The 25,237-nt window shown below is 39.7% G+C and overlaps 2 protein-coding genes across 7 annotated transcripts in view; one reads left to right on the top strand and one right to left on the bottom strand.

Annotated features, from left to right (window-relative positions):
- Positions 1 to 5,546: 5,546 nt before the first annotated feature.
- On the bottom strand, positions 5,547 to 24,584 carry ajm1 (apical junction component 1 homolog). Of its 3 annotated transcripts, none has more exons than XM_086096005.1 (2): positions 24,222 to 24,584; positions 5,547 to 10,236 (listed from the first exon to the last, which is right to left on the bottom strand). In XM_086096005.1, the coding sequence occupies exon 2, from the start codon at positions 10,180 to 10,182 to the stop codon at positions 6,955 to 6,957; it is 3,228 nt and encodes a 1,075-aa protein (XP_085952131.1). In that variant the 5' UTR covers positions 10,183 to 10,236; positions 24,222 to 24,584; the 3' UTR covers positions 5,547 to 6,954. The 3 variants fall into 3 exon arrangements, with proteins under 3 accessions (XP_085952131.1, XP_085952130.1, XP_085952133.1); XM_086096004.1 differs by having other exon boundaries at positions 24,278 to 24,584; XM_086096007.1 differs by lacking the exon at positions 24,222 to 24,584 and adding an exon at positions 11,897 to 11,938.
- The window catches only part of minar2 (membrane integral NOTCH2 associated receptor 2), a 37,015-nt gene continuing 36,314 nt past the window's right edge, over positions 24,537 to 25,237 (top strand). For all 4 annotated transcript variants that reach the window (XM_086096014.1, XM_086096010.1, XM_086096009.1 and 1 more), the window contains exon 1: positions 24,537 to 24,631. The gene's annotated coding sequence lies outside the window, so the exon portion shown is untranslated. The remainder of the gene's footprint in view (positions 24,632 to 25,237) is intronic.

Genomic DNA, 25,237 nt, shown 5'->3' with positions numbered 1-25,237 from the left:
CCAAAACCAAGTCTTGACCCTCAAAATGCCCCTACAATTTCAAGTCGGTCCCCACAATGGTAGTTAAACCTGGAAAACCTGTGTATGGGCCCCACAATGTTGCAAAAACAAAAGCACACACACACACACACACACACACACACACACACACAATGTAAAATAAATATACAATCAAAATACTTTAAACTAATGAATTGTGATGAACGTGTGTATTGTGTTAGTGATTCAGTTCTGGGGAAATGTGTCGTAGGTTGGGTGTGCCTGTGTAACTATGGCCATTAATATGTGGGGTGGGGAGCACTCGAATGAGGCACCTTTTCGCATTGAAATACATGAGATGTGTGAAATACATGAGATGTGTGAAATACATGAGATGTGTGAGGATAAGCGGTTCAGAGAATGGATGGGTGAATTTGGGTTATCCTAACCCTATATAAACACATGCCTGGAAGGCATACTTGCCAACTTTGGGTTGTGAAAAAGAGATTTTTTTTTTCCATCGTCTTATTGATCGGTGCCCATTTTTAAGAACAAGGGAGACGTGCAGAGTTGTGGCAACTACAGAGGAGTAAAGCTGATGAGCCACACATTGAAGCTATGGGAAAGAGTAGTTGAAGCTAGACTGAGGGCAGAGGTGAACATTTGTGAGCAGCAATATGGTTTCATGCCAAAAAAGAGTAACACAGATGCAGTATTTGCATAAGTACAGAGAAGATCAGAAGGAGTTGCATTGTGTCTTTGTAGATCTGGAGAAAGCTTATGACGGTGCCCAGAGAGGAACTGTGGTTTTGTATAAGGAAATCTGGAGTGGCAGAGATGACATTGTGATCTGTAGTGAGAGCAGGAAACAGGTGGAGGAGAAGCTAGAGGCGTGGAGGTTTGCCCTGGAGAGGAGGGGAATGAAGGTTAGCCGTAGCAAGACGGAGTATCTGTGTGTGAATAGGAGGGACCCAAGTGGAAGAGTGTCAGGTTTAGGCAACCTGAAATATTTAATAGACAACAATCAGAAAGGAAGACAAGAGAGTTATATTATTTTGCTCGACGAGGAGAGCAGACAGAGACCTCATAATCTCCATTCCACTCTGAACCAGACTGCTGCCCTCCTCAACAAAAGATGCCTCTGACAAATCTAATCGACTTCTTAAAAAATAGTGACCAACAAGCCACAACCATTTTTTATGATTGTTGATCGTACATCATACAGAGGAACAAATTATCGTACAAATACGATAATTTTCATACACCTGGCAACACTGCATTAAAGTCCGTCAGTGAAGTCAGGGGTCCTTTTTTTTTCTGACTTCACAAGTGGAATTTCCGAGTTCAAGGGGGTGTTCCCGTACACACTTCCTGGTTTGAACTCGGAAAAGTCAGACTTCCGACCATCCTCGAATGCAACATGTCTCTTATTGTTAAAGTGTGGCGTTTTCCATTTACTTAAAGTGGCGGACGTGTTTTCTATACTGCCAAAATGGCGGCACTAATGCCTATTTTGGGATGTGTGACATCAATGTCCGGATCTCTATAGTTAATCTTTTTTTTGGGGGGGAGAGAGCTCATTATTGTTCATTCGGTAATCTTACCGATTTAACATGTCATCATCATTGCTCTCGCTCTCTTTTTTGTGCGTGCGAATTTGTGCTCATTAATTCACCTGAAATCTATTTAAAAATTCCATACCTTTCACCTAAACCGAATACTTCAGAATCCCGATGAAGGACCCGAGGAAGGATCAAAGAAAAGAGAGAAAAGTGAAATTAAGCGCCGACCAGACACCACCTACTACACACGGGGTTACAAACCCCAGAAGCATATAAATTCCAACAAATTAGAGAGACCCCAAGAGACCAAAGGAAAGACTAAAGAAAGAAAGGAAGGATAGATGAAGCTGAGTAAGATCATCAAGACATCAGCCTCCACCGACCAGAGCAAGAAGCAGATTGTGTTTGAATTTCGGTAGATGCTGGTGTGGTTGATCTGGCATGCATAAAAAACTTCCACCAAAGAGGGGAGCCGTTGACCCCGGCCAGGACAGGGCAAGCACAACCCCCCAGGCCTTGGCAGCGCCAAGGCACAACCCCCGGGCCCCGCGGGGGCTACTGGCCGGAGAGCAAATCCAGGATCCCGGAGCGCCCCCAGCCCAACGCAGCAGAAAGGGGTACGGCAGGCCCACCAGGCACCCCAGGTGTCATTTGATGTGATCTACTCGATACTGCTGGCAGCAACTGGGTTCCTGACTATAAAAACACAACCATTAGTTACAAAATGTCAAATACAGAAGCAGCAATATAAGTTATAGCGGTGTGGTGGCTCTCGTTAACAGGCAGAATCAAGTTACTAAGTTATTTAAATTAAAAGATTATATGTCCCTAGACCATGTGTGTATACATTTTTATATTTGTTTTTTATTCGAAGTAGAGATTTTTTCCATTAAAATTTGATTTATGAGAAGGTTAGACCATTGGTCGAGTTTATTTTTCCAGTTTGTCAGGGCCCCCGCTTCCTCCCCATGAGACCTGCCCATTTGTTCCCTGTATGTGTGCGTGAGAAAATCACACTGCTTGGCGAGGTGGAGGAGACACAGCTGGAGCAGGAGCCAGTTGCATGTAATCACAATAAGCAGCTTACAAAAGCCAGCCTTGGACTTCACTTCAGCACCAGATCAACTCTAACTGTCACACTGTCAGTTGCCTCCATTTTATTGCCTGCCTTTGTGTAGAACTTTATTCTAATCACCACTTTTTGTCTAGATTTCCTGCACCTGCCGAAGCCGTACCTTTGCCAGCCTGCCGAAGCTAACTCTCCTGTGGATCGTCTGCTCCCTACCCAGACTCGACCCCCTTTGGTTTTCCCGCTCATATCAGTCTACTAATTAAAGGATTCACAAGTGACTCTGTTTGCCTCCCGTGTCTGCACTCGGGTTCTCATCCCACGCCTTTGAACCCTAACACAGTTAACAAGAATTGTTTTTTGGGCGATAGCAAGGGCTACGAGTGTAGATTGAAATTGTTTACATGGTAAGTCAGTTGTTAGGTCACCTAGCAAACACAAGCTTGGAGATAAAGGTATTCTACAGTCCAAGATAGCGGAAAGTTTTTATAAGACTTAAGTCCAGAAATACATAACTTGAGTGCATAACCATAAAGGATAAAAATCAAATGTGGGTGTCTGAAAGTCCCATTTTCTTCATCATGTATTGAGTAATGTATTCTGTGAATAATTTTATATTGGATAAGTTGTAAATGTGTGTGTTTTGTCATTTTAAATACGTTATCACAAACTTGAATCCCAAAGTCAGATTCCGGAGCTATAGACAGGTCTGTCTCCCATTTTGAGATGGGTAAATTTTATCTGTGTATGAAAGTAACTTGTATATTTTTGAGAGTATTTTTTTTATTTCTGTTGGAGAAAGCTTTTGTAATATCCTTAGCTAAAACAGTTGGTTGAAGCCTACCCTGAAGTTTTGGAATTTGTTTCTTTACCATATTTTTTACTTGGAGATAATGTAAAAAATTATCGTTTTTTATTTTATATTTTTGAAGCAAGTTTGCATATGATATATCTGAGAAAAGAAGGTAGAGATGTGTATTTTCTTTCTGCTCCCACACACCTAAATAAAACTATTGATTGTTAAGTTGAAAGTCGGGGTTATGCCATATGGGAGAAAGCCCGCAGGGCTCAAATTGGGATTTTGACATTTCTAGTGCCTTCCACCAGGCGGTCAGGGTGGCGGAAATCATTGGGTTTTTAAAACAATTGAATTGCTTGATCGATGTTGTAATAAAGAGTAAATCTAAAAGTCTGAGGTTATTACAATCCTTCTGTTCTAGTTCCAGCCAACAGTTAGTATCTCCGTTGGGTTGTGCCCATAGAATGATATATTGTAGCTGGGTAGCTATATAGTAGTGCATAAAATTTGGTGCCTCTCGACCTCCTTTGGATTTGCTTTTCTGAAGAGTAGATAGACTAATCTTTGCTTCTTTTTTTTTATTCCAGTAGAATTTTGTAACGCCGAGTCCAACGACTGGAACCAGTTAGACGTAGGTTTCAATGGAATCATTGAGAAAAAAAAAATTTATTTTGGGTAAAACTTTCATTTTAATGGTGGCTATTCATCCTATTAGAGAAATAGGAAGATTATTCCAGCGCTCCAGGTCACTGTGAATGCTATCCAGAAGTGGAGTGAAGTTTAAATGAATAAATCAGTTAATTTAGGTGAGATTTTTATGCCTAACTATTTCAAATTACCTTTAGGAAAAGAGTAGTGTGGGTCCTGGCTTGCAGGGTTCCATGAATTTTCTGTAATAGGTAGAAGTGTTGATTTTGTTCAGTTAATAGAATAATCTGATAAATGTGGAAAATTTAGTTATTAAGTTATATACTTCCCCTAACGAAATAGCAGGTTCTTCTAAATAAAGTAAAATATCATCGGCATATATATTGTAATTTTTTGTTCTGTTACCCCGGAGTGAATTCCTTGGATCCTTCTATCCTAGCGTATTGCTAATGCAAACGGCTCAATAAATACCGCAAATAATAAAGAGTACGATGGGCATCCCTGTCTTTAGCCCCTCTGTAGAATAAAACTCTGAGATATAATCCCATTAGTAGTAACTGTAGCTTTAGGAGAATCATATAATACTAACACCCAATGAATAAATGACTTCCCAAAGCCAACTTTATTTAGAACAGCAAAGAGGAAGGACCAGTTAACTTTGTTGAAGGCTTTTTCTGCATCCAACGATATAATAACTGCCTTTTTATCATGTCACTGTGACATACTAATAAGGTTAAAGAGTCTCCTAATATTGTTAGTAGAATGACGACCTTTAATAAAGCCTGTTTGGTCGCTATGAATGATTGTCGAGATTACTGTTTCTAGTCTCGATACGAAGGCCTTAGCGATAATTTTAATGTCAGTATTGATTAGTGACGGTAACTTGACGGAAGGGTGGGATCTTTTTCTGGCTTTAATAAAAGTGTAATTGCTGTTGTATTCATGTACGTATGTAACCATTAGTTTTAATTTCTGTTACTACTCTTAAGAATAATGGAGCAAGCATCTATAGTTAATCTTGACGCCCTGTTCCTTGCTCGCCTGCCTTCACCTTGTCTTGCTCTTCTGATTTTTTTTTTTAAGTACTTTGTAGATTAATTTCCTTACTCATTTCCAATAAAGTTGACCCCGTCTTCGGATATTTGCAATTAATCAGGAAACAGCAGGATACCTATTACCCGAATTTTAATATTAAATGCATCTTCCATGTCCTCCCCAGACAGAATTGACAGACATACCATCTTCTACTTGTTCCAGGAATTGAAGGAATACCCAGAAGTGAATGTCTCATCTGGACAAGCAGGTTCTCCCTTCCCAGATCTTCTCGTTGAGAAAATGTTGTTGATTGTGTCGTGAGACCAGCTGACCAATACCATGGTTTTGATTTTCAGAAGAAAATGCAATGGGAAGCTCGGATGTTAGTTAAGGAAAAAAAAGACTGCACAAAAGCAAGTCAACAAGCAGGCAAACGATAAGGACTGGAGAGGAGTAGAGTAAAAAGTGTCCACCTTCATTGAGAGCCATAAAAGAAAGTGACTAGTGTGTATATAATAAGGTGGCACTCTTATAATGGTTTAATAATAAACTCATGTAACAAAGGAGCAGTATCACGTTTTATAATGTAAAATCAAACACATAAATCATCACAATAAACATATGGCCCAAAAAATACCATTGAACACTGAAAATTTAATGTTGTACATATAGTAGCCTATCTATTATGGCACATCTCTGTCACTTTTGTTATGACAATTATTCCTGCTACTTTTTCATACTGTCATGTGAGGGCATTGGAATTATTACGTCTTTAGAAGTAGGTAAATTATCTTCACTTTTGAAACGTCAACATATGTATTCATTGCAAAGGTAGCCAACATTGCTTCAATAAAACTATTAAAACACGGGAGAATATTATATGAGCAACAAACAGCATAGGGAACACATACTGTACTTAAATATTACTTTAGTGAAAGGCTAACTACAATCTAGACTGACAGTCAGTCAACTAGCAGGGCACACACATTCCCAATGACTTAGACAACCATTCCTATTCACATTGCCACTAAATGTAAACTGAACTGACGCTGCCTAATCCAATTATTTGTTTATTTGTAAATGGTAAATTGGTGAAAAGGTGTGGTTAGTGCTTAGGCTTACTCCTACTGTCAAAAAACATGGATGGCAGGTTAGTTAAAGATTTTAAATTGTCCATAGGTGTGAGTGTAAAATTTTAAATTCAAAATCTTTACACTGTAAATGGTTGTTTGTTTATGTGCCCTGCGATTGGCTGGTGACCAGTCCAGGGTGTGCCCAATGTCAGCTTGGATAGACTCCAGGTCACCCCTGACCCCAGTGACGACAAGTGGCATAGAAAATAGCAATATAATATAATATAATATAATATAATATAATATAATATAATATAATATAATATAATATAATATAATATAATATAATATAATGTTCTCTGTTCCTCTATTAAACCATCAACCTCTCCTGAGGTCGTTCAAGATCAGCTTTAGCCTTTCCTATCCCAATCCCTTTGGAATAAATAATCCTTTTATCAACTACACTGCAATAAAATTGGTGTGTGTGTATAAAATGTGGTCATTAACCCAAAAATCAGCTTTGCATAGAATTTGCTTTTGAAGTCAATAATGAATATTTTCTCTCTAATAAATTATTAAAAATTGGTACATTCCTTGTGAAGGAAGTATGTTGTATATGTAACAGTAAGCAGCCAATATACAGATAAATCATTTGGATAAAAACTATGTTCTGTATGTTAAAAAATAATGTACTGTACAATATTCTGTTAAAAAATTAGACTGACAAAATAAATAACAAACTAAATAAAAGCTCAGTATAGTTTGTGTGCTCCAAATACATATATGCATTTAAATGATGTCATCAAGGAGATGCGGAGTCCCTACCCAGTCCAATGTCCTTGGCTCAGAGGCAGCCATAATCATGCACATAAACTGTTTACCTGTTCTCTTATCAGTTGGATAAATAGTGGTGGGGGTGAATCTTAGGTTATTTTCTACAAACTCACAGAGCTGCTGATACACTTGTGGGTATTCATGGCGCAAAAATACTCCTCGAATCCTTAACTCTCGTTGTATATTGATAAAGCAGATTTCTCTGGCCTTCCTGCCTTCTTCCCCGGCTTTGTCAATATCTGTTGTTCCTGGCGGTGGAGTTAGGATTAGGGTTTCCATCTCACCCTGTTTCATGTGGATCTTTCTGTCAGGGCTAAAAGAAGCCAGAGCAACCTTTGCATATTTTCTGACTGCTGGAGCTTGGTTCCTCGGTGAAGGCCCATCAGGCTGCTGCTCACCAACAGCAATGGATACATTCAAGATAAAACATTCATTTGGGTCATATTCTTTTCCAGCCTCTTGCAATTCTTTACAGTACTCTCCAAGGTTGTCTTTGAAGCTTTCAAGCTCTCTTAAAGACAAGTATGTAGGTGACATGGGTAGACTATCCAGGCCTGCCTGTACAAAGTTATTGGAAGACACAGTGTTTGGGAAACCAAGGAAGAGTACACCTCTACCTCGAGACAGATAACCAACTTTGGCAAGACGGGAGAAGGCTTTGTGGACTTCTATAGTCTCACGACAATGTTTGATGATATGTCGACATGAGCTGCCAATTCTACCATAAACACAACTCTCTTTATGAATGTCCCAGTCTTCTCTTCGACAATTGCGAGAACAGTAATAGGTGTAGCAGCTGTGGCAGGATTTAAAGTAAAGGCAAGCATTGAACAGAGTTTCGGTTCTCCGGCATTTGTTGTTCGAACACATCATTGTATCATCCTCATCTGGGCTCTGATCTGGCGAGCACTCATCCGCACCCTTCATTGCATCACTTGCCCCATCCATATCTTGAAATGAATCAGGATTTAATCTTATTGAGGTTGGTTGCTTGTCAAGAGGTGGTGGTTCTTCTGCAACAGTCTCCGAGCTCTTTCTTGACAGTGATACTGCCTCTTCCTCATCAATTAGTTTCTTCAGCTGATCTAGTATGTCCTCACTGGCCCTTCGACTGGGTGGTTTGTAGTCAGTCACAAGATCAGCCAGCAGCTCATCAAGTTGTTCAAGACTCTGCTGAAGAGAGTTGTCATGTGGCTTTTCTTTGGTTGAGACTTTAATGTCATGCTGACCTTCAGTGCCTCTAGAGTCCAGAATATCCCAACTGTCAGACTTTACTTCAGCCTTCCTAAGATTCCCAGTCCGAAAGTCATTATCAGTGATTGTAATCTCAGGTGTTACTAACCACTGTTTGTTAGTTGTGTTCTTTGATGTGGGCGGAGGGCTTTGGTCAATCAAGGAGTTATCAGACATAGACAAAGCTGCATAACGTCTTGGTGAAGTGGAAAGATTGACTACCACTGGTTGCGGTTTGTCATCTGAGGCTACTGCAGGTTTCCTTGGATCCAGATCATTATAGCTCTGATGCCGTTGAACAGAAGGGGGTTGTTCCCTCTCTGTATGCGAGTTAAGAATATCATCCAATGATCTTGAGTATGACTTAGAATCTGTGCCAATTCTTTGTGGTTCTGCAGAAGGGTTAGAATACCAAGGCATTAATAGAGCATCTTGTACTCTGGTTGGAGTGACTTGGGACACGTAAGTTACCGGATTAGAGGAATATCCAGATGCATATGAACTAAACCAGTCATCTGTGTGTGCCTGAATGATTTTCACATTTTTTGGGCTGTTTGTATAATGGGCCCTTGCTGGGATATGGTGCTGTGGTAGCATGGTATGCATGTCACGTGAATAATAAAATCTTGGGGGGGCAGTCTGAATTTGATAAGACCTTGGATCGTCCCCATAAAATATTCTTGTTGGTTGTGGTTGCATAATATATGGCCCTGGCTCATTTGCTGTAAAGGATTTTGGATACCCTGCCTGTAAAGTGTATGGATAGTGCTCCATTTCATTGTAATAAGCCCTTGTACCCATAGCATGCACCATTGTACCTCTTTGATCATGTACATATTGCACTTTGGAGGTTTGTCCTGTGTTACGTTGATCATGAAAATAAGAACTTGGCTGAGGAGGAGCAGTGGCAACATATCTACCAGGATCATCTTCACAAAACATCTGAATTGGCATGTTAGGACTGGAATGTGTTCTGCTTTCCATTTCATATCCAGAAGAAAGCATCCCTTCAAAAGGAACTTCCATTTGGTGTTTGTACTTATTTGGCAGACTGTAGGAGTTTTCAGAGGCTTGCCGACTTTCTGTACCCAATGAATCAGTGGGCGTTGGTGCTCTAGAATAGGAGAAATGGCGGGGCACAGTCAGGCTCCTACTTCCCCAATTGTGGTGTTTTTGCCAGGGGTTGTCCATTTGAGGAGTATGTTGTTTCTTTCCAGTGTGATGTAATCCTGAATCATTTGGTTTAATGTCTACCCGGCATCTGACATGAGGGCTGGTTGCTGGTTTGTCTAGCAATGCCTCCTCATAAGTAGTAGATGAATAATGGGGTGAATATCTTTTGTTACAACTTATTTGAGGTTGAAGTCCATGTAAATTAGCTCTATTTACTGCATAAGAGGACTCCTTACGCGGGGACATATCAGCTCTCCAGTGAGATTCTCCAACAGTCCATCGGGACTCTCTTCCCTTCCTCTCTGAGGATGAGGACTCAAATGATATAGGAGTGAGACTAGTTTGGACTCGAGGTGCACTTTTTGACCGAGCTCTTCGTTTTTGCTCTGGGACAGCAGGCTCACTGTTTATACTTGCATCAATTGGTTGAGATGTTAACCGATAGTTGAAAATGTCTGGAGCAGAAAAGCGGTACCTCTGATGGTGACCCAGGGCATTCCAGACAATATCTGGGTTAGCTCTATGCCTGTCAATCTTCTTCTTGTGTGGGGAATGCATTGAGTATTTATGATGTCTTGGGTTCTCCAGTGAGTTATATTCAAAGATACGGCAGTGCTGCGTATTGTCCTTGCTTTTAATGTCTTCCAGTGTGCTGCAATTTAAAGGATTACATTCTTTGTAGAGTTGCAAGGATTTGGAGAGTGAAGAAATGGGGGTAACTTTTATGTCACGATGCACACTTGACACCAATAAGTCAGGTGGTCCTGTGAGTGTCATCTTAAAAGGACTCCTTTACTTTTCTCCATTAAGCTCAATGGTTGTTGATGTTGCCTAGAAGATAAAAAAAAAACACATAAGTAACAATGCAGCTCTTTACCACAAACTTTTGACTGATTTATAGAAAAATAGTTTTTGTAATGTATAATGTAATGTGTCTGTGGAATTCCTCAACCAATACTAGTTAGACATGTTAGAAAGATAAGCAAACTTAAGGCTATCACTACAGCAAGAGGTCATTGAGTCAATGTTAGTATTTTATCGGAATGGTTGATATTGATTTCTCATTGATAAACATTGAATTAACACCGCAACGTAGTACCTGTTATATGACATTGAAACAACATTTATGATCAGTTGTTGTGGACGACAGGGGCGTCACTATGTTTCATGGAAAGGGGGGGCTTAGCCCCTAGGAGATGCACAGATATACATATATGAAAGGAATACAATACTGTGTATACATTAAAGTCATCATTAGACTTGAAGCGTTATTTCAGTCAGTATTTTAATATGGTACACAAACACATGAAACATTTTTATAAATTTAACCAAAAATATATGTACTCATTGTCTACAGTGTATGAAAAATTGTATGCAAAAAAAAAGTTAACTGTGTTGTCATAAAGTGAGTCTATCATTTTCAATTAACAAAAAAAAAAACTATACATAGACCAGTATAATTTTCAGGGTTAACAAGGTAACAAAAATCAAACCAACAGCTGCAATCCCCAGCTAATTGTTGGGTGTAAGCATCAAAGAATACCGTCTGTTTTTAAGGGTGGCAAATCGGTCTATCACTCTGCCTTGATTCAGATTCTTAAAGAAACATTAACGAACTTTCAGTTTACGTTGATTATGGCGACACCATATGGACAAAAGCGGTAATGTTATGCCTGAAGGAAGACCACGTTTCGTATGAGGACAAACGCATTTTGTCGTTTTTTAGCTCACTCCAGCCAGTGAAATCCGGGCCAATGTTGATCCTTGACTGTCCTTTCATTCGGGGTAGCTTTTGATGTATGCCATAAAGCAGTCAGCACATTTGTAGTTTTTTTGTGTGGCAGTGTTCCTACCATCCTCCCCAGTTGCTTAGCGCCAGTAAAAATGATAATTGACCCCCTCAGGCCATTCAACTAAATTTAAGTTGATATTTCATCAAAAGAATTATACAAATATTTTATTAAGGTTGAAAAGTTCCTTAGTGCTACTTAAAGTGTGTCTTTTTCAATTGACATCATTGCAAGACTGTGAATTATTTTCTGACCCATTGTCAGTCAATGCTATAGTGCTTTGCTAGTTCATTCAGGTGTGATTCACTCAAGAAGTTGTCAGATTTAGGACTACATGCCGGAATGCCTTTAAGCAGACCTGCATCTATGCTGAAAAATCTTTGTTCAAGCTCACCAACCATCCTGTCCACACAAGGGAAAAGTAGCTCTCGTTTGAATGTGTCAGAGTTGTTCAATTCTTTGTCATATTGTCAATTATATTATTATCATTAGCCACTGACGACAACCATCTTTTAACTCCTACTTTTTAGTGTGAATTCAAGCATAAGGTTCCCTCTAAAAACCCACTTCATCTGTATATCAGCCAGGAGCTTCACATGCATTGTAGAGTAATTATTAGACGATATAGCATGGGACTTTCTGCTGTTAGCTGGAACTAATTGTTACTATCAACAGACAGTGATCTGACAGTGAAGACTTACTTTCTTCTTCAGAAACTTCCTTATACCCATCATGACGTGATAGACAATGGACGCTAATACCGGCAGGTTAGGAGCAAGCAAACAATCAGGAAAACATGGAATGGATTATGAGTAATAAGTGGAATGGATTAGAATTGGATAACAAAACTTTGACAATGACAATGGCTCTTGCTACCTACAGTACTATTGAAGTGAAGGAATTCAATTGATTTCTGATCATATAAGTAAGTAATTAATTACAGTCCATCCGTCACGTTATTTTCCTCAACACTGCTTGTAGTTGGCATATTTGGAACACTTGGCTGACAGAGGCACGTTCAACTGCAAGCATGGTCGCAGTCGACGACGCAGTGAAAACATGGACTGGATTATTACTAATAAGGACGTTTTCGACATGATTAAGTGGAATGGATTGGATAATGACACGAGAAGCGTGGACAACCTTACACTTGGAAAGGGAAACCAACAGATTTATGATTATATTTACATGAATAATGAGGTTATGTGCCTAAATATTTAGTTCATTTCCCTTTTTGTATACGATATATTTAAGTTTTTTTAAATCTTTTTAGTATATATATATATATATATATATATATATATATATATATATATATATATATATATATATATACATATAGACACAAAACCAATTCATTTAGGGAGGGCTTAAGAACATTTTAGGTGGGCTTGAGCCCCCTAAAATAGGTCTAACGATGCCATAGGTGGACAATATGTAAAGGTTGGCGTAGCTTAAGCATTGCCTCATTTCAAAACTTTTTGTTGTACACTCCCCCCGACTCGCTGTCATTCATCTGCTCTGGTGGGAGCTGCTGCTGATATGAGTTTTGCACTCGTGAGTGTGACATCACTTTGAATACAAACAATTTAATATAATTGTAGAAATGGACTCATTAATGAAAAAGGTCCCGGAATTTAAGATTTGGATCTCTTTGGATATAATCTACATTATCAGGAACAATGACGACATTCGCTTGTGCAACAATTAACTCATTTGCTCCCAAAAAGCTATAAAAAAATTATATTTTAAATATTGCCATGGTCCCGAAACCGTATTTATACGTTTTTATTATGCTAGAGCACACAGAAGGCTTTGATGCAGACTCTGACCTAAGGAGGTCGCTTAAAGCAATAGTAGTTATAACAAAAAACAGCCAGCAGGGTGGCAGTATAAGCGATCAACCAGGGCCATGTTACAACAAGCTTTTTCCCTCCAGTGTTTTCAACAGGTTTGTGAATAATCATGAAACGTAGCTATATTCTAATGCTAATTGCTGCAAAACGGAAACAGATACAAATATACTGTTGTGGTTGTGAATTGTGTCTATTTTGATTGCCATATTGACCAACACCCTTCTCTATTCACCAGGGCAGTGTGAGAGGGCTGGGCAGAGCTGCTGGAGAGCAGGGCTCGTTCTGCACACCTGCAGGACATCAGCAATCAGCCGGCTTCTTTAGCCAGCTCCAAACGCTCCACCTGTGCCAGACGATTTTTGCCCCAAGATCAATCAACCTTGCTTTCCAGTTGATCTCCAGCCTGTTTCTCGAGTTGAGATTTATGTTGATTTTTCCCTTGTGGTGATTTTGTGTTTTTGACATTTTGCAAGAAGAGTTTTTCCCTGAGAAGGTGATTTTTTTGTTTGTGTTTAATAAACCTTTGTTCACGATTCTGCATCTGGGTCCTTGCCATTGACCACGCTGTCACATATACTTTTTTCCTGATGAAAGAAAAGACTGTAATCTCTCATTTGCTAGGTTCCATGTTTTGACAAATATAATGATGACAATGAAAATAGCTCATAAATTAAGAGCTGATATCAAGCCATTATCCATGCAGGTTTTCTTGATCATAACCAAAATCACTTAGGTTATTTTGGCATGTAATGACCAAAACAAACTGGGCTTTTAGGCATTCCTTTCTATTAATCACATGATGCGTCTTTATTGGTACCAGGAATAAAAATAAACAAGAAATCAAAGAAAACAAGGTAGCCTTATCATTTTGCTGATAAGGATTCACACGATCTGTGTCGCGTCACAACAATGAGTTTGACACCCCTGGTATAAACTATATGTATACGTACAGATTAGACATAAACAGCTCGTAGGCGCTTATAATATAGGGGCGAGGTTTGTGGCGGGGTGGTCACTATTTTTTAACAAGTTTAATAAAAAAACAAGAGGACGTTATGTATAGGATTGTATGCCGAGAACATTTTCTTGGGAGGAGTAATATGGCGGCCTCGTGGCTTCAAAAGTCTTGGCCTATCCGCTATTCAGTAATACATTCAGATCAGTGACTCGCCCAAAATGACTTTTGTTTGGTTTCGCTCTTTCAATCCTTGTCTCCTCTGTTCAGCAACTTCAAAAACAATCAGCTTGGTGTTCCTGTATCCTTCTCTGCCATTGTTGGTTAACTTTGAACACACGTCAGGAGCTAGCTACAGTAGGAAGAAGCTACGGCGCTGCAGCGCTGGTAAACACTGTTACATAAGAAGCCTACGCAAGCTACGTACTCAGGAAACATACGCAAGAAGTGTGAAGCCAGGTGCCAATCAACAACGAAGCACCTTCGTTATTGATTGCCTGGAATCTAACATTCCCCGCGATGTCCACAGTTTATGAAGAATATATATATATACAGTATATTTTTGTTCACCATAAGTACAAGTCTGTTACAGGTTGATAAAGCGATTTTAAAGTGAATCAGACAACTTAATTTGTAGTAAAATCCTCTCTAATACCTTTAAGTGGGATGGAATTAAAATCAAATATGAGCTCTGAAATATACTTTAAGATGAAAAGATGATCCCGTCATCGCAATGGTCTTTCCAAAACTCTCCACCCTAATGCACAGCTAGAGCGCATATTGACTTGTAATACTGGATAGTATTAGAGGGCTAAGTGTTCCTAAAATATTACGTTGAATAAAATAAAAAAAAAGTGTTGAACTGAACCATCAAATCATTCTTATTTTATTTATGTGGCCAATTCGAGATAGAATGTCTATTAATTAATCAACATATTTGTCACAGGCCACAGCAAATGGCAGATCATCTTTTAATTTGTCATGGTCTGTGTTTTGGTTTGGTTTATTGGTCATGTTTTCCTTGTGTGTCTCCATTTGTAAATCTCTCGTCAAGTTTTTCAAATCCTGTGCTTGCCATCCCAGTCCCTGGTGTCACCCAGTCATCTCCCCAAGCCACGTGTGTCTTGTTCTTGTGTCTCTCATTGTCTTGTTACTATGTGTATTTAGTTAACTGATTTCCTTCAGTCCTTGTCGAGTCATTGCTATTGTCATCCCCTTGTCATGGTCACCCTTTGTTCCTAGTTTTAAGTTAAGTCTAGTTTGTTCCCAGTATTTGTTTGCGCTTGTTTTGGACTTTGTTGATTTCATGTTTTTTTTTTATAACTGTTACCTGGTTTGCATTTTTGTTTTTGTTTGATTAAACAACCTTTTTTGAGCATCTCTGCCTCTTTGCTCTGTTTCCCTGCACTTTGGTCCACAACCAGCCGGTCATTGTGACATAATTGACACAAAATTCTGAAATCAAGTTTCCCATTGGGGTAAAAAACAAAACAAAACATACAAACACAAGTTGCAAAAAGGCAAGCAAACTGGCAACTAATGCCTCAGGAGATGAATTGTAAGCTTAATGGGATCTTCAAAGTTGTTTTGTGGTTGATACCAAAATCAAGACTTTTACCCGATTTCATCACTTGATGTCAAACTTCCTCACATTTGAAAGGATTCAAATTTCGGGTGATGTCCTTACCTGCTATTGGACTTTACTTTCCACTGGTCTTTCAACACTCCCTGAAAGTTTCGTATCCATATATTTTTCCTAAGGTACTGGTTGATATGGACATTTGAAAGAAGTACGTGCCAAAAACTTTTAACACGTTTCTCTCAAAATAATGAATTTTGACCTGCCAACATTAAAATTGCTCTAACTTATGTAATTTGAAAGGGAATTAAGTGTAGAATATGAATATCTAAATTTTCATTTTTGGAAACATAAGCCTGACTTTGTAAAAACGCATCACATTTATGTTAGAGCTGGGCCGTTATCGGCGTCAATGTGCAGCATTAGCACGTGACTCTCATCGCATGAAAAAAAAATATTGCCGTTACTGACTTCAAACTTTGCAATAAATATACAAGCAGAATTCCACTTGAATGTAGTGGTGCGGATGTATTGGCCATCATCCGGCTTCCGTCAGTGTTTTGGGCCAGCCCAGATGGGCCTGGTCCGTCCCATGTCGGGGGCGGCCGGTTGGCAAGTGAAAACATACTTTCTGACAGACGCATAGCAGAGTATGGAGGACCAAGAATGCAAAAATATATATAAAATAATATATAATATATATAAAAAATAATAATAATAAATGCAAAAAAATACATAAATGGAAATAAAAACAACAAATATATATATATATATATATATATATATAGTTCGGTGTTCAGTGCCAATGGTACAACACTGCAGTGCACCACTGTGTTCATCCCATCAGAAAATACTCTCAATGCACCATAAAAACACCACTCTCTCAAAATGCTCATTGACCTGAAATAAATCATATCGTGACTGAAGGAGGTGAGATGGAAAGTCTCTTTTATATACTGTATTGTACTGACCTAGTGACCGATTTAGCTCTTTAACTAACATTTTTACGATTCATTCAAAACGGACTGAAATTGTGTACCTTAGAAATGTTGTTTAACTAGTGTTGGATATCATTCAAAATGAACTTAAATAAAGATGTGCGCAGCATAAATGAAAACCATGTGATCAGTGATGTTTGAATTGATGTTTTAGGCACTAGCCTTTAAAATCTTCCTGTAATTAAGTTTATTTTCCTAAAATGACTATAATTATTATTAGTCGTAGCTGTCGCAAAACACGTTATGTGTGATGTGTTTTCAAAAAATTAGGCGTATGATTAGTTTTGAGTAAATAGCAAAAATACATGATTTGGACCACAATGTCAATTTTGAGATTTCTCAAAAAAATAAACCCCTTAAAGGTCTCTATTTTCATTTCTTAGCAGTATAAAAAATAAAATTTTAGTCTAAGTTTATAAAAATGTATGTCGTAACTATCCATCTATCCATCCATTATCTACCGCTTATCCGGGGTCGGGTCGCGGGGGCAGCAGCTTTAGCAGGGAAGCCCAGACTTCCCTCTCCCCAGCCACATCAACCAGCTCCTCTGGCAGGATCCCAAGGCGTTCCCAAGATAGCCCAAATACATAGTCCCTCCAGCGTGCCCTGGGTCGTCCCTGGGGCCTCATGCCGGTGGGACATGCCCAGAACACCTCTTCAAGGAGGCGTACAGGCCTCAGAACTAGATGCCCGAGACACCACAACTGGTTCCTCACCACAACCTATTAAAAAATACCCCAAGATACTTGAACTCCTCCACTTGGGCCAGGATTCGGAGGGGGCACTCTCACCACATCTGTAAAAAGCAGAGATGCAATGCTGAGGCCACCAAACCATACACCCTCCACGCTTTGGCTGAACCTAGAAATTCTGTCCATAAAGGTTATGAACAGAATCTGTGATAAAGGGCAATCTTGGCGGAGTCCAACCTTCAACGGAAACAAATCCGACTTACTGCTGGCAATGCGGACCAAACTCTGACATCGATCGTACAAGGATCGAACAGCCCATATCTGGGGGCTTGGTACCCCATACTCCCGAAGCACTCTCGACAGGACTCCCCGAGGGACACGGTCAAACGCCTTCTCCAAGTCCACAAAACACATGTAAAATGGTTGGGCGAACTCCCATGCACCTTCAAGAACCCTGCCAATGGTGTAGAGCTAGGCCACTGTTCCACGACCGGGATGAAACCACACTGCTCCTCCTGAATCCGAGATTCGACTACCCGACGGACCCTTCTCTCCAGCACCTCTGAATAGACCTTACTAGGGAGGCTGAGAAGTGTCCCTCTACAGTTGGAAGGCACCTGAAGGCCACAGCTGAAGGCCACAGCTGAAGGCCACAGCTCCGATCAGCCACCTCAGCAATGGAGGCGCAACTTGGTCCACTCGGACTCGATGTCCCTGTTGCCGGAGGTGGGTGTTGAAACTCTTTCAGACTTGGGATTCTGCCAGATGTTCCCAGCAGACCCTCACAATACGTTTGGTAAGCCAGGTCGGACCACCATTGGAGCCAACACGCCTCCAAGTGGTGATCAGTTGAGAGCTCTGCCCATCTCTTCACTCGAGTGTCCAAAATATGCCACCGCAAATCCGATGACATGATCACAGACCACAAGTCGATCATCGAACTGCAGCCCAGGGTGTCCTGGTGCCAAGTGCACATATGGTCACCCTTATGCTTGAACATGGTGTTTGTTATGGACAATCGAATAGGTCCAATAACAAAACACCACTCGGGTCTGAACAGGGGCGCCGTAATTCCCAAACACGCCTCTCTAGGTCTCACTGTCATTGTCCATGTGAGTGTTGAAGTCCTCCAGCAGAACGAGGTAGTCCCCAGAGGGGAACGCGCTCCAGCACACCCTGCAAGGACTCCAGAAAGGGTGGGTATTCTAAGCTGTTGTTTGGTGCATAAGCACAAACCACAGTCAGGACCCGCACCCGAAGGCTACCCTTTTGTCTACTGGGGCAAACCCCCAACGTACAGGTGCCAAGACGGGGGGCAATAAGTATGCCCACACCTGCTTTGCGCCTCTCACCGTGGGCAACTCCATTGTGGAAAAGAGTCCAACCCTTCTTGAGAGGACTGGTACCAGAACCCAAGCTGTGGGTAGAGGCGAGTCCAACTATATCTAGTTAGAATTTATCTGCCTATCCCCGCCAGAGAGGTCACATTCCATTTCCTAGCTTCTGTAGCCGGGGATCAGACTGCCAAGGTCTCCGCCTTTGGCCGCCACCCAGCTCACTGTGCACCTAATCCCTTTGGCCCCTCCTAAAGGTGGTGAGCCCATGGCAAGGGGGCCTTTGGCTTTTGGTGCTGTGCCCCGTCGGGCTCCATGGGAATAGGCTTGGCCACCAGACGCTCGCCGGGCAATGGAATACATGCCCCAATAGGGTTTTTCATCAGAAAGAGTCTAGAGCCGTACTTTGTCTGGTCCCTCACCTAGGACCTGCCATGGGTGACTCTACCAGGGGCATAAAGCCTCAGAAAATTTAGCTCCTAGGATCATTGGGACACACATACCCGTCCACCACAATAATGTGACGGCTCACTGAGTCGTTACTAGCGCATGTTTTTAGCCGAGCTGCAAGCTAGCGCCGCGTCTCGGGCACATGTTCCAAAAAACAGACAAACTGGTGATCGCCTCTAACGTCATTCACAAACAATTTATATAAATGGACATAACAACCAATAAAAGTCGCAAATACCATAATGTGTTTCTCAGCACAAATCGAACAGAAGCCAGACGCTACATAGGTTAGAAAATAAACGTGCACGAAATCAAAACCTGATTGCTTACTCTGTGTGTGTTTCATCAATTTATAGTAAACCTCTTAAGCTGACCAAAGAACTCACAAATCGTAAAAAGGGTACAGCCTTCATTTTAATGGCTGATTCAACGAGGTTCTCATCTTTTGTCCTGATAAAACTATCAAAAACAGATGTGGTGCTCCGAGGTTCTGATTCAAAATAAATTTTAATATTACATTTGAGTCTCCTTCAATTAATGAGTCAATTGATTATTAATTTAATAATAACAATTATTAATTTAATAATAACAATTATTAATTTAATAATTAATTGCACCGATTTCCCTTACACAGTATTTAAAAGTCATCGACAACAGCGTGGGCCAATCCCTCTGAATCATTGGAGAAATCAACTAGTTAAACAAGCATGTCACAAGTGGGGGGTGTCACACAGATCAATCTTGTAGATATTGTCACAGAGTTAGATTGTTTACTGAGTGCTAGGTTAAATTGAAATGTAGTAACATGAGTTGTAATCAGCCTATTAACTCATTTACTCCCAGCCATTTTCACTGAAGCAACCCCCTTCGCTCGCTCCAGGCTGTTTTACTGGATTTTGACTGATTTTGCAAGGCCCACAGAATATTGTGTTTTACTGTGAGAAAGAGAAAGTTTCATTAGGAAAAATTGTTTATCTTTGTGTTTGTTTCCATTTTGCAGCAATTAGCATTAGAATATAGATATGTTTAATCAATATTCACAAACATGTTGAAAACTGGGGAAAATAGTTTTTTGCAACATGGCCCTTGTTGATCGCTTATACTCTGTTGCCACCTGCTGGCCGTTTTTTAAAATAATAACTACCATTGCTTTATGCGACCTCAGGCCAGAAGCTGCATCAAAGGCTTCTGTATGCTCTAGCATAAAAAAACATATAAATAAATTTTTGGGACCATAGCAATATTTAAAATAGAATGTGTTTATACGTTTTTGGGAGCAAATGCGGTAACTACAATGAAGTTATTGACATTTGGTCGCAGATGACACTGGGGACATATGTTCCCTCACTTTCAAAAAGACCACAATATGTCCCATCCACTATTAAGGCACCAAAAATCTCCAGTAACACAGAAGAATGATGATCTTCTTCCATTGGGATCGGCATGGAGCCTGAACAGCATATGTTGTGCTCTAACTACTGATGATGCATATAATGGTAGTAACTCAACAGGAAGTCAGACTATTGCTCCACCCCTCACTAAGATTTGAAATCTGCGCTCAAAGGGAGTGTTGCCTGGAAGACCGTTGGGTTGCAAAAGGGATGGGCATGGTCTGGCTGTGATTGACAACTCGGTAAGAAGGCGTTTAAGGAGGCGTGTACGATGGGTGATGTAGGCCACTTCTCATGTAATGAGAGGACAAACAGCCAAACTGTGTTTATCTCAGTGTTTAACCATAAAATGGCACCAAACACACGTTTTTTGCCCCAAATTCAAACTTTCAACCAACATGCACTAAAATGTCAAAATAACGACCAGGACATGTAGACAACACTAGTAGACACCTGTTTATACAGTTTATCAGGAAAAAAAGGTCATTTCCTTTTGAGTTACCATTTAAGGTACACAAAAACATTCGGAAATTGAGAAGGAATCAGAATTTTAATCAACCCTTTTCCTGAAGTCGGATCTACAACTCAGCAAGGCAAACATAGAATTGAAGCCATCTGCTCATCATAGTTCACATAATCAGTTTCATGTTTTATTGTACATTTATAGTGTTGCGTGTTCTAAATTCCTGCTCAAAGTGAAAGATAGAAGAAGCAACTTTCAGTAGATGTTTGTAACTTTTTTCTTAAACTAGTTAAGTCTTGTGGCATGTACTCAAACCATAGCTGAATTGAAAAATCTTTCTGTTTTTGTTTTTAGCAAGACAATGAACTCTCATTATTTGTTTGTAGTTATAACAAAATCCTCCTGCTGCCCATGCAATTGTAAATTTGTAAAACCTCACTCTTGAGCTTTCAGAGGGTTCTGGGCTTTTTCTGACTTACAGCTCAGCAGTCTGAGCGCTCTGTTACCAAGCCAGTGACGAGGTGGTGGCATGGATTTGAACCCCAAGTGAGTGGACACTGGACAGTGCAGAAATATGGGGAGAGATTTGTCTCAAAAATATTCATGCAAATATTTTTTTGATTTTCACGTGTTTTTCAGATCCGCAAATTTTTTCTTGATTTTCACGTTTTTCAGATTCATAAATAAATCCGCGATTTTCACGTCTTGGTGCATTTTCCATGACTTTTGCTTGCGAGTTGTCGAAAGTGTGTTTGTGGATCGTTGTGCACGCGCATTTATTTTTTAGACAAACATCACGCTGTTTCGAGATATTCACACACACACGCGCGCTAAGATATTCACATGTGTCTAAGGCCCGTTCCTCCGCCGTCCACGGGGAGGCAGTGTTCCTGTCTCCATTAAACGGGAATGAGCCGTTTCTGTTTCTCGTTCAAAATTGGACATCGAAAAACAGAAATTGAGTTTTTATCTGACCTTCCATTATGTGTTTATTTTGCACAAGTCAGGAAACAAAATGCGACCTTAGTTTGTTCCCCTTGAGCTTGTTTTGCTTTCACTCGAAAGACACTCTTCTTCTACTGTTAAATTTTCTTCTTCTACGCCAATAAAGCAGCAGCGGCCCAGTGATCTGTATATAACTGTAGCTTGTGGCAGGGTGGTCACTATTTTTTAACAAGTAAACGGCACGGTATGTGCTGCTTTGAAGACCCCCTTTTTCTTTTATCGCCCAGTTCATTAGAGCCAAATATTAGATTTGGGCAGAGGCATCTTGAATTACAGTTATAATTCTTTAATTAAAAACATATAGTTTCCTCCTGTAAACATCATTAGGACTGTAATTTATACATATATTTAAGGCAAGTTGTATAATGTCTCAAGTCCTCTTGTTTAAATTGAACAAATTTAAAACATCATAAATCCTGCCAATCTTGGGAGGAGTAACGGCAGCCTCGCGACTTCAAAAGTCTTGGCCTATTGGCTATTTAGCATTATATACAGATCAGTGCAGCTGCCAAAGAGCAACGAGCCGTCTCCCGTTTCTCATTTAAAAATGGAAATTGAAAAACGGAAATCGAGCCATTATCTGATCTTCTATTATGTGTTAATCTTACAAAATTCGGGAAACAAAATGCAATCTTAATTTTTTTTCAGATCCACAAATATATCCGTGATTTTCAAGTCTTTTTAAATTTTGTGTGTGCATTTTCCATGACTTTTGCTTGCGAGTTGTCGAAAGTGCGTTTGTGGATCATTGTGCACGCGCATTCATTTTTTAGACAAACTGTTTCGAGATATTCACACACAGACAAGCGCTCAGATATTCACGTGTCTAAGGCCCATTCCTCCGCCGTCCACAAGGAGTCAGTGTTACTGTCTCCATTGAACGAGCCGTTTCTGTTTCTTGTTTAAAATTGGACATTAAAAAACAGAAATCGAGTCTTTATCTGATCTTCTATTATGTGTTAATCTTACAAAATTCGGGAAACAAAATGCAATCTTAATTTGTTTCTCTCGAGTTTGTTTTAGCTTCACTCGAAAGACACTCTTCTTCTTTGGCCACTGCTGCTTAAGTGGTGTAGAAGAAGAAAATGTAACAGCAGATGAAGAGTGTCTGTCGAGTGAAAGCAAAACAAGCTCAAGGGAAACACACTAAGATTGCATTTTGTTTCCTGACTTGTGCAAAATAAACACATAATAGAAGGTCAGATAAAGACTCGATTTCTGTTTTTTAATGTCCAATTTTAAACAAGAAACAGAAACGGCTCGTTCAATGGAGACAGTAACACTGACTCCTTGTGGACGGCGGAGGAATGGGCCTTAGACACGTGAATATCTGAGCGCTTGTCTGTGTGTGAATATCTCGAAACAGTTTGTCTAAAAAATGAATGCGCGTGCACAATGATCCACAAACGCACTTTCGACAACTCGCAAGCAAAAGTCATGGAAAATGCACACACAAAATTTAAAAAGACTTGAAAATCACAGATATATTTGTGGATCTGAAAAAAACATGTTAAAATCAAGAAATTGTTTGTGGATCTGAAAAACACGTGAAAATCAAGAAAATGTTTGTGGAACTGAAAAACACGTGAAAATCACAAATTTATTTGTGTGAATATTTTTTAAACAAATCTCTCCCCATACAGGAACACCATCAGTTACACATGTGCCCCCTTTTTTTTTGTACTTTGAGCACCTGCCCCTGATAGTGGGGCAAACCATGGAATTGTATGTAGCTATGGATGGCATCTGTTGCTTGGTGCACTGCAGCCCAAATAGACATGGTAATAGCTGGCATATATATATATATATATATATATATATATATATATATATATATATATATATATATATATATATATATATATATATATATATAATGTACTGAAGGCACGTGATGTACTTCTTAAGCACATCCAATCCGAATAAAGACAGCAGTCAGAAGATCTGATTGAATTCATGCATATCTGCTGCATGGGGAGCCACACTGCCCATAGAATTTTGAAGAGGATGATGTCATGTGTGAAAGGATGAAATATTTCAACCAACGTGATTACACCGAATAGTTGCAGCAACAGCGCCCCAGCTGCAACATCCCCACAAAATGAGACATTTTGCAAGCTCCAAATTGTCGAACTGATTTTGACTAAATCTTTAGATCGAAATACGCATTGTGCGGGCATGCATAATAGGTTAAACGCTGCGCGGATGCCATGTAAAACTCAAATGAATATCAGTGTTAAACATTTAGGCTACTGCGCAGTGTTGCTAGAAGAGTACATGCATAATACCGTATTTCCACGCACATCAATCGCGACTGGATGTCAACATCATTCAGGGAATCCAATGCTTCGTATCTTACCACATCAGTCCGGAGACCCGCTCTGAGTGTATCCATTTTTTAATACGAGGGGTTGACAAAATCACGCATCAGCAAAAATGCAAGCACGTCTTTGTTTGTTTTTAAATAGGCGTTTTGCTTTTCCCCTTCGCTCCCTTTACAAGGTTAGACGGGTCTCTTGCGGATTGCTGCGCATCTTCGCTGCACCATCCGCATCTATCTTGCCGCAACCACAACCCAGTCTCTTAATGTAAGCACCCCTCCCCATCCTTTCTGTTCAGTGCTCCTGCTGCGGTGAAAGGTTATTACTTTCATACGAGCATGTAGATACCGATTCCGTCGGTAGTTTGTTAGGATTCTCAGTAATCCCTTCCCGTAAGTAACAATTTACTGTAGATAAAGAGATTGATTGTATAGGGACAAATATTTTTGTAGCACACTGTCCGACGATATATTTATATATATATATACACACTGATTTACTTAATTTGAATGCGTACATCGTTCCCACACAACCATTTTGTGTTTAGCTGACATGATTTTATCTCTTCCTCCTCGCTTGATTATTGCTTGTCACAACCAAACGTTTAAATTGTGTTACGATTGTTTAAAAGAATCATGTTGATTCAACACATTTTTCTTTAACTACAACAATGTATTATGTTGAAAGTGAGTCAATCATGTCCAAGAAATATTTTTTAAATGAATTAGTCCAAACTGATTTACTCGTGTTAATGTAGCATAATTGTATAATGTACACTGAAAAAGAAAATGCTTTGAACTTACTTAATTTGAATGCGTACATCTGTCCCACACAACCATTTTGTCTTTAGCTGACATGATTTTCTGTCTTCCTCCTCACTTGATTATTGCTTGTCACATCCAAATATTTATATTGTGTTCAGATTAAATATTTATATTGTGTTCAGATTGTTTAAAAGATTCATGTTGATTTAACAAATTTTTCATTTACTGCAACAT

Source organism: Leptonotus elevatus, chromosome 15 (genome assembly GCF_054856555.1).
Source record: "Leptonotus elevatus isolate MCC_2025b chromosome 15, RoL_Lele_1.0, whole genome shotgun sequence".
Classification (NCBI taxonomy): Eukaryota; Metazoa; Chordata; class Actinopteri; order Syngnathiformes; family Syngnathidae; genus Leptonotus; species Leptonotus elevatus.
Note: the sequence above shows the minus strand (reverse complement) of the source record. Positions and strands in the feature narration are given on the sequence as shown.